At 55.6% G+C, this 10,000-nt stretch overlaps 1 protein-coding gene across 1 annotated transcript; it reads left to right on the forward strand.

Moving 5' to 3' along the window:
• The first annotated feature begins 1,130 nt into the window (after nucleotides 1-1,130).
• Nucleotides 1,131-6,996, forward strand: sost (sclerostin). The gene is made up of 2 exons (XM_056577239.1): nucleotides 1,131-1,672; nucleotides 5,073-6,996. Exons 1-2 carry the CDS (start codon nucleotides 1,414-1,416, stop codon nucleotides 5,498-5,500), a joined length of 687 nt encoding a protein of 228 aa, XP_056433214.1. The 5' UTR covers nucleotides 1,131-1,413; the 3' UTR covers nucleotides 5,501-6,996.
• The last annotated feature ends 3,004 nt before the right edge of the window (nucleotides 6,997-10,000 follow it).

The following is a 10,000-nucleotide window of genomic DNA, read 5'->3' on the forward strand; positions in this document are numbered from 1 at the left end:
TGAAACAATCCCAACCCCTACCTGCTCCTTAGGGACCTGTATCTGAACTCACTGTCTAACCCTACCTGTTCCTTAGTGACCTGTATCTGAACTCACTGTCTAACCCCTACCTGCTCCTAGTGACCTGTATCTGAATTCACTATTGGTGGATTCACTGGTTTGGGGGTTTCCTAAAACTTGACAGCTGGGAAACAAACGGATACCAGAGTCTAGTGTTACCGTCTCACATGGGAGATCTGGGTTATTTTCATTCAAGTCTTTGCGCATAGTTTTTAATCTTTAAAAGATACCCTTCATGCTGGAGCCAGCAGTATAAACACCGTTTATATATAATATCTTGATTCCTGGTGCCTTGGCCGTGGCTTGTCCTCCAGGGGGCGGTGTTTGAACAAAGACTCGACATTTCCAGATAAGCTGTTCCAGAGATATCGGCCTACATCCATCTCTTCTGCAATTTTGCCAAAAGAACAGAATTGATTCGATTCAAATTCTCGATTCAAAAACTCGAATAAGGAAAACGAATCACCTAACACGGATAGGAGAACTACTACTATAACTGAAGACCCTGTGTCACTTTGATACGCAGCATTAAACTTACGATATTGGAAAGCGTTAATAATAGGGACGCACTTTTATATTTTGAACCAGTATCGATGACTGGTGGATCGGAAGGATCAAAGCGCGTCTGGGGCGGTATCGGAACAACTGGATGCGCGCGCCCGAGACGAATTCCCCAAACCGCTTTAGAAACAGCGTGAATACTTTGCGCAAACACGCAGCGCTCCGTGGGTCATCACGCAGCGCCCCGTGGGTCGTCACGCAGCGCCCCGTGGGTCGTCACGCAGCGCCCCTTGGGTCGTCACGCAACGCTTCGTGGGTCGTCACGCAGCTCCCCGTGGACCCTCGGGGCAAGAGAGATGCGATGCACTTGACTCCAACGCAACAATCTGATGCGTCGATTTCCCCGAGCGCGTTCCCTCCCTCTCTGCCTCTAGCGCCAAAAGCGAGCAGGGGCATCTGTTGTGACGCCCCCCCCCCCTCCCCCCTCAGACCTCCCCCCTCGTTCTGAATGAATCTCAACTTCACCGCTCCTCCCCCATTGGTGGAGCCGCTTAATTGTGAGTCTGGACCAGAGGTTGATTCAAACAGCGCGTACTCCTCCTGCAACAGGGACCGACTTCACTGCACGCGGGCGTCCTTTCTGTGGATCATCAGCTTCGTGAGGTCACCTCCGGTAGAAGTCACCTCCGCTAGAAGTCACCTCAGGTAGAAGTCACCTCAGGGAGAAGTCACCTCCGGTATAAGTCCCTCTGGTTCAGTGCCCCTCCGTTTCAGAGCTCTCCGTTTCAGAGCTCTCCGGTTCCGAGCCCCTCCGGTTGAAGTCCCCCGGTTCAGAGACCCTCCAGGTGCAGCATGCAGGTGTCCCTCGCGTTGCTGGCCTCCGGCTGGCCGCTGCTGCTTCTGCTGCTGCGGGGAGGCGAGGCGGGAGGCTGGGCGCGGGGCCTGGTCAAGAACGACGCCACGGAGGTCATACCTGGAGCCCCCGAGGAGGACCTGAGCAACAATCACAACAACAACAACAACAACAACAACAACAACAACAACAACAACCATACAATGGATAACAGGGCAAAATCCGGCGGCAGGAGATCGCCCAGCACCGCATCCTACAGTGAGTCCCTGTTCGACTTTGTTAAAAAAAGAAGGAAATAGGCTACTCAAAAATGTCTTAGATATTTTTGGAACTTTAATTAAGAATTGTGTAACTTTTGATTGGAAAATAATAAATTACATGGCTTATTGCGCTACATAATTTTCTTTACTATTATTGAGGCCTCGGGGTTACAAAAAAATAGTTATTTAGAACGAAATAAGTTAATGTGACCTAAATAATTTAGAGCGACCTAAATAACTTAATTTTATTTGTGGAGGAGCGTAGATTTTTAGCTTTAAACTGCAGCCGATAACTTTAGTGTAAGAACTGATCTCACGTTATTATTTTTTGTTCGTATTCCATTCACATAAATAGAGAAGGTCCATTATACAATCATCTTGATTATATTGTTGATTTGGAAGCATAATCTTTTTTATTTGATATCAACCTTTTTTATTTGCTATTAGCACAAAACATGCCCATCTTTTAAAGGCACATTTTTTTCGGTAAATGTATAGTGTAAGTACACGTGTACATTATTTGTACATTCTATTAGAGTAATTTCGAAGAGGCTAGTAATTTTTCCTTTTTAATTAGAAGAAAATATAAGAACCACATTTGGTCAAATGATGAACCGAAAGGAGCAGACGCCTCACTCACATTGTGTGTGTGTGTGTGTGTGTGTGTGTGTGTGTGTGTGTGTGTGTGTGTGTGTGTGTGAAAGGGGGGGTGCGTCTGTGTGTGTGTTTGTGTGTGTGTTCGTGTGGTGTGTGTGTGTTATTTGTAGAGAGAGTACTTCATTAGAAGTGTGTCACCAAAGCTAGAATGAGATTAGCACAAACCCGTTCCCCGTTCCCCTCCTAAGAGGTCTCCCCCTCCTGTGGCACCAAGCCTCGTATCTTGAGATTACTGAGCCTACTTAGGGCGCAATTGGTTGATGGCAGCCACATGTTTCTGCCGCAGCGCTCTGGTCTCCTCTGAATAGAACGGGACCCCAACAGCTCCCACCTGGGGCTCAGAACCATTCCACTGTTCCTTCTAAGCGACCCTTGCAGCAGGAATAATGGAGGAGCTCAATGGCCTTTAATGGGCTGCTGCTCTCTGATTGGTCCCAACCCGCTCAGAGCATCGGGGTACGGTGGAGGGCTCTGCTGGACGGCAGCTCAGCGCTGAGTGCAGGGTCCTGTCCCCCAGACCGGGGCCCCTGGAGAGGACGGGGGGCTCAGAGCGCCTCCGTGTCCTCAGCCGGGGTACAGAGGGTGGTCTGCAGCGAAGAGTGGGGGGCTGGGGGGCTGGGGGGTACTGCTGCTGGAACGCAGCTCTCCTCCCGGGAACAGGGGAGGAGAGCTCCTCTCCTAGTCTCCTCTCCTAGTCTCCTCTCCTAGTCTCCTCTCCTGGTCTCCTCTCCTTGGCCGCTTCAAGGTTTAAACGTTTATCCCGACTCCGAGCGGAGACGGATACTGGAAGGATCGCATAACGACGGGACCTAACTTTACCGTCAGGTCACCCCTAGGGTCTATGACCCCCCCCCCCCAAGACTCACTGAAGACGTACGACCCCCCCAGACTGACAGGAGACCCCCCCCCCACCAGACTGACAGGAGACCCCCCCCCCCACCAGACTGACAGGAGACCCCCCCCCCACCAGACTGACAGGAGACCCCCACCAGACTGACAGGAGACCCCCACCCCACCAGATTGACAGGAGACCCCCCCCCCACCAGACTGACAGGAGACCTCCACCAGACTGACAGGAGACCCCCACCAGACTGACAGGAGACCCCCACCAGACTGACAGGAGGACTACAACTCCCCCCCCCCCCCCCCCCCCCCCCCCCCCCCCCCCCAGACTGACAGGAGGACTACAACCCCCCCCCCCCCCCCCCCCCCCAGACTGACAGGAGGACTACAACTCCCCCCCCCCCCAGACTGACAGGAGGACTACAACCCCCCCCCCCCCACCAGACTGACAGGAGGACTACAACCCCCCCCCCCCCCAGACTGACAGGAGGACTACAACTCCCCCCCCCCAGACTGACAGGAGGACTACAACCCCCCCCCCCCCCCCCCAGACTGACAGGAGGACTACAACTCCCCCCCCCCCCCCCCCAGACTGACAGGAGGACTACAACTCCCCCCCCCCCCCCCCCAGACTGACAGGAGGACTACAACTCCCCCCCCCCCCCCCAGACTGACAGGAGGACTCGGCCGGCCCTCAGACACTGAGATGATGTTGTCATGGCGATTGGCTCATGCACTTCGGGGACCCCCCCAGACACAGGCCATGTGTGGGGGCCGCGGCCGGGCCCCATAACTCAGTGGGACAGCTCCTTCTGCCTCGGAACAACAGCAGATCAGGTTCTCCTCCAGCAGAACTCCTCTCTGTTGGTCCCGTTCTCAGAGGAGGAGGCGGTAAACAGATCCCTCAGCACCTCCTGGGCCCCCGGGCACACGCCACGCCACCCACAGACCACACGGGGGAGAGGCATGTACACACGCTTCACACTGAACAGGGGAGGAGGGGGGAGGAGGGGGGAGGAGGAGAGGAGGAGGAGAGGTGGAGGAGAGAGGAGGAGAGAGGAGAGGGGAGGAGGAGGAGGAGAGGGAGAGGGAGAGGAGAGGAGGAGGAGAGAGGAGGGGGGAGGAGGGGGGAGGAGGAGAGGAGAGGGGAGGAGGAGAGGGGAGAGGAGGAGAGAGGAGAGGAGAGGAGGAGGAGAGAGGAGAGAGGAGAGGAGAGCAGGAGAGCAGGAGAGCAGGAGAGGAGAGGAGAGGAGGAGGAGAGAGGAGAAGAGAGGAGAGAGGGGAGGAGGAGAGGAGAGGAGAGGAGAGAGGGAGAGGAGGCTAATCAGTCTGGCCCTGCTCCAAACCGGCTCCAGAACGGTGCCGTTTAGCGAGCTCTAACACAACCAGACCGCCTCACTCTGGCCCCGCCGCCGCCGCTTCCTGTGGGCTCCACGCCAGCACTGGTTCCGACTCGCATCTCCATTAGCATTGATTGAGCTGTTAGCTTCTCGTCTGGATCATCTGATTAGTGCCAGCTGCTGCAAACCATCCGCCCGGAACCGGATTCAGACCATTTGGTCCGGTTTCATCGGGCGATAAATCCATGTTCTGATATTGATGTTGTTGGGCGAGGATTCTTATAACATCGTTTCATGGTGGATTAGCGAACTAGACCAAAGCAACGTCATTACCCCCACCCCTAACCCCACCCCTCTGAGTCCACTAACCCCACCCCTCTGAGTCCACTAACCCCACCCCTCTGAGTCCACTACGCTTTATGAACACAATGAGACCCTCAGCCGCAGGTAAACGGAGAGCGCATCTCAGAGAGGGGGGGGGGGGCACGGGACACGGGAAGCGTCAGTGTTGGCTGGTGGCCGGGGTGTAACCTTCTCCTTCCCCCCCCCCCCCCCCAGCTGCGGCGGAGCTGAGCTGCCGGGAGCTGCGCTCGGCGCGCTACATCACGGACGGCTCGTGCCGCAGCGCCAAGCCGGTGCGGGAGCTGCTGTGCTCGGGGCAGTGCCTCCCGGCCCGCCTGCTGCCCAACGCCATCGCCCGCGGGAAGTGGTGGCGGGGAGGCGCCTCCGACTACCGCTGCGTGCCGGCGCACTCGCGGACGCAGCGCGTGCAGCTGCGCTGCCCGGCCGGGCGCAGCCGGACCTACAAGATCCGCGTGGTCACGTCCTGCAAGTGCAAGCGCTACAGCCGGCACCACAACCAATCAGAGGCCAAGGAGCCGGCCGCCACGCCGCGGCGCGGCAGGAAGCACGGCGGGGCGCGGGCGGCGGGCGCGGGGCGCGGCGCCGGGGACAACGCCACGCCGCTGAGCAGCAACGCGTACTGAGAGGGGGCGGGGCCACGCGACCCCGGACCCCGGACAGTCAGTACCGGACGGCGACACGCTGCGTGTGCGCGTGAGACGGGCTCCTCCAGTTGTGTTGCTCTCCATAACGGACAACACTTTGTGTTTATTACTCAGACCCTTTTTTGTTGCCATATTTTTGTAAACTTTATTACTTACATGACCACATGGTGGACCAATGAGAAGCCTCTCGCTGGTCACATGGGACGTACGGGCCAGTGGAGGAGAGAGAGAGAGAGAGAGAGAGAGAGAGAGAGAGAGAGAGAGAGAGAGAGAGAGAGAGAGAGAGAGAGAGAGAGAGAGAGAGAGAGAGAGAGAGAGAGAGAGAGAGAGAGAGAGAGAGAGCACTGTGTGCCATTTATTCAACTCTCTTGTCGGCCTAATGAGTCCATTCCTGTGTTTATGATTTGAGTCATGCCACTTCCTCTAGACATAGGCACTTCCTGTTGTTGTACACACACACACACACACACACACACACACACACACACACACACACACACACACACACACACACACACACACACACACACACACACACACACACACACACACACACACACACACAAAGAGTCCACATGTGTGTAGGAAAAATCGGCAAATTGTGGCTTGTTGCTTGTTACCTTGGGGCAAAGCATTCTGGGAAACGCCCACACTGGAAAACATTGCGCGCCGTGGAGCAGCGTGAATCCCGGCGCTCCCGCCAGACCTGCCAGCTGCCGGAACGCCGCGTGAACCGGAACCATCCCGCTCTGTTCGCGGGCCGCAGTCACAGAGGAAACAGAAATAAATAGAAAAAAAACAAACCTAAACATAAACCTGAATTGTGAATAGATTGCATTGTCTGAGGAGTCAACGCGGGACAGGAAGCGCAGTGTGGAACCGGCCGCTGTTTCCCTCGGTGGCCGTGCGGCGCCGGCAGGACCGTGTGTGATGAAGAGGACTCTACATCTCTGGTATCGCGCCACCCCCATTATTCTTCCTGGTTTAAGTTCTCCCGTTGTCAGTGAATCCCATTGCCACGGCGATTGGAGGGTTCTGTTGAGAGTCGCGGCGCGTCGCCCGGACGCAGCGGAGGCCTCCCTGAACGACTCGGCGGTGGAACATTAACCGACCGAAGGACCGGTTCTCGGAGACTGAAATGCATATTTATTTTTTATCGCCACATTTAAATTATTTATGCAAACTTTTGTAGTAAAGGATAGCCATTATTGTCATGTAGTGTGAAAATGAATGAATGTACAGTACATGAATAAAGTAAAGGCAGATATATTTGAACTTTGACTTTGCTTATCTTTTATTTATTTGTATCCGTGAGAATGTGTCGTTTGAAATACTTTACCGCCTTACATAACTGAACTCTATTTCTCAACGTCTGTCGAAACAAACCCACGACCGCAAAGGAGTGGCTGTGCTTCTCCCACATTTCCCAACGTCGCCATCCCCGGGGGGAGCGTCCGCAAAGAACCTGCGGGGAGATGCTTAGTCACCAGTTTGAACCAGTGCATGTATGGATGTTCCTGATCCTGCACATGCACGCACACACGCACGCACCCACACACGCACGTGCACACACCCCAAAGCCCGCCTCATCCCACACAACCAACCTCAGGTCGACCAGGGATCTGTCCCTCACAGCTGGTCCACAGCCCTCTGTGAGGAGTCCGAGACAAAGTACAACTTAGAACGGCGTTTCCTGTCTGGGTGAATAAAGTCCATTTTATCTCCTCCTAACTCTACACGGTGACTGAGTGTGTGACTAAACCTGTTTATTAACTCAATCTATTTAACAATATTGAGTTTCACGGCACGGCTCCTAATGTCAGTCCGGCTTCAGTGAAACCCTGCGACCGGACCGGATGAAACCCAGAGTCGCAGCGCAACGTGTTCGTTACCCAGAAGGCATCTGGGGAGGCTGATTCACACACAGGGCTCAGGTGATACTGCTGACCCAACATTAACCCCCCCGCCCCCCTCACACACTCCCAGGCCCTCGGAGAGCAGAGGCCGCCGCTCAGAGCCCCCCGTAAACCCCGAGTGCAGGGAGCTCGCCGGTGGATGTTTTCAACGCCAGGTGCTGGGGGCCCGGGGGGGGGAGGGGGGCCCGTGTTATTAAAGGGGAGCGGAAGACAAGTTCAGCCCCGGTTCTTGGATGTCTCACGGTTTCTGCGGCAGGAATATTTATAGAAGTGACATGGGTTTTATATGCGCTGTGTATGAGGGCCCCCCGGGGCCCCGGCCTGTAGATGTGTGTCGCAGGGAGAGGACTACGCGGGGCTCCTGGGGTCCAGCGGGTTTCCACTACCCCCCCCCCCCCCCCCCCCCCCCCACGGCGTTGGGCTGTCTGTCAGCCGCCGCCTTCTGACGGCTAATCTCTGTTTCTTTAAACAAGCCCCCGTCCGGGTTCAGCCCCCCCCTCGCTGATGGAGATACGGGATGGGGGGCTTCTGATTGGATTAGAAGCTGTGAGAACCTTAAAGGCTCTATTTGGCTGCTCTGCGAGCGCTAGCAGACATACTGAGGATACGTGGAGAATATAGAGGATAATATTCCAGCTCAGCTCATGGAGTTGCTCCGTTGTTCAGCCCGTGAACGTCCAGGGTCGTGTCAGTGAGTCACGACGGATGAACGTCGCCTCTGAGGGCGCTATGGACCGTCTGAAGGACGCAGACACTAACCCCGTCTGCCGGGGTGAGGGGTGAGGGGTGAGGGGTGGAGCCCATAGCGTCCGTGACCCTCAGTCAGAGCCACGTAGAGGAGGAGGTTACTGCTCCGGCGCCAACATGTGGAGGATGACGGATGAACTGGGAGACGGATGTTTGCCGGCCCTTCCCTTATGGGGTCAGCGGCTAATAGCTTCAAACAAATGGGAACCAGAACAGACGCTTGGCTCCCAGACCCGGAGCTGCGGAGAGAACAGCTCAGACTCATCTGGCGGAGCTCCGTGCACGGAGAGCGGGGAGGGATCGGGTTCCGCCGCGGTTCTCCAGAGAACCAGGTGAGAGGAGAGGTCAGGATCCACCACGTCTGTCGCTGTTAACTTCAGCGTTGAACCAAAACAGAGTCCAGTCCTCCGGAGCCGGGGGGGGTAGCACTGTGCGGATCACGGACCCCCGACGGGCGTGGAGCCTGGATCTGGCGAGCGCGTGGGGGGGGGGGGGCTGAGCGGACCACATGTGCTCAGATGACGGCCGCGGACTCCGAGGCAGAGGTCAGGTCTTCAGACCCCCCCCGGCGGCCCGAGGGCAGGTGGGTACAGGGAGGAACCTCCTCCATCGGGGGGGGGGGCGTTGTTCGAATCCCGCTGAAGGAAACAGAACCAGAACCCAATCCAACAGCGGGCTTTGAGCAAATAAACCAACTCCGTTAAGGCATAGCGTCTTTCCATTCCAAGGAGGACGGTGTGTGGTTTCTGGAGGCGTCTTGGCTGCACTCGAACCCAGAGCCAGCTGTGCGTCAACTCCAGTTTTAGTGCCCGGACCAAACTCGGTTCAAACTATTACAACATGTCCACCGCTGCTGACACCTCAGCAGAACCGACGGGAGGGTTCACAGCCCGGGGGGGGGGGGGGGGGGGGCAGGTGAAGGCCGGGCACGTGTCAGCCTCCTGAAGGGTCCCAGCGCGCCCCCCGGTTAGGGGGTCACCCCTTAAAGAGGTGGGGATGTCGGGGGAAGAGGGGGTTAATTGCCCCCCCCCACACCCAAGCAATTAAAAATGTCTGTTAACATTTGACTGGGAGTAAACCCTGAGGCCGGGGTACTGCTCGTTAAGAACACGTGCGCAGCATTACAACAGCTGACAAACAAGTCTGGTTCCATTTGAGGGTTCATCACTTGGCTTTAGGAACAGCACATACAAATGGAAAGGATTACTAGAACATTGTTGGTTTGTTTAACTTAAAACTCTGGAAGAATCCTAGTTCTAATGTTCTTTGTTCATGTGCTCACGAAAACACAACAGCAACAACAAATCTGATACCATCGACATACCATCAAACATGTATACAGTATATATATATACACATATGTATACGCATATGTAAATAAACACTGTATATATATATATGCAATAAATTGGACTGAAGAACAAATCAATTCCTATTTAATTGATATCATGAGAAAGATATCTCTAGTCTCCGATCCACCAGCGACGTGTCCAGAGGTCTGTCAGTCCCCAGACCACGTGTCCATTGGTCCGTCAGTCCCCAGACCACGTGTCCATTGGTCCGTCAGTCCTCAGACCACGTGTCCAGAGGTCTGTCAGTCCTCAGACCACGTGTCCATTGGTCCGTCAGTCCCCAGACCACGTGTCCATTGGTCCGTCAGTCCTCAGACCACGTGTCCAGAGGTCTGTCAGTCCTCAGACCACGTGTCCAGAGGTCTGTCAGTCCCCAGACCACGTGTCCAGAGGTCTGTCAGTCCCCAGACCACGTGTCCATTGGTCTGTCAGTCCTCAGACCACGTGTCCAGAGGTCTGTCAGT

The sequence above is a fragment of the Gadus chalcogrammus genome, chromosome 18 (assembly GCF_026213295.1).
Source record: "Gadus chalcogrammus isolate NIFS_2021 chromosome 18, NIFS_Gcha_1.0, whole genome shotgun sequence".
NCBI classification, from domain to species: domain Eukaryota; kingdom Metazoa; phylum Chordata; class Actinopteri; order Gadiformes; family Gadidae; genus Gadus; species Gadus chalcogrammus.

What these genes read in the sequence shown, in the direction of transcription:
- sost (XM_056577239.1), top strand. Translation starts at nt 1,414, where the DNA reads ATGCAGGTGTCCCTCGCGTTGCTGGCCTCCGGCTGGCCGCTGCTGCTT. An exon ending in GCCCAGCACCGCATCCTACA is followed by an intron (nt 1,673 to 5,072) that starts GTGAGTCCCTGT and finishes CCCCCCCCCCAG; the next exon opens with CTGCGGCGGAGCTGAGCTGC.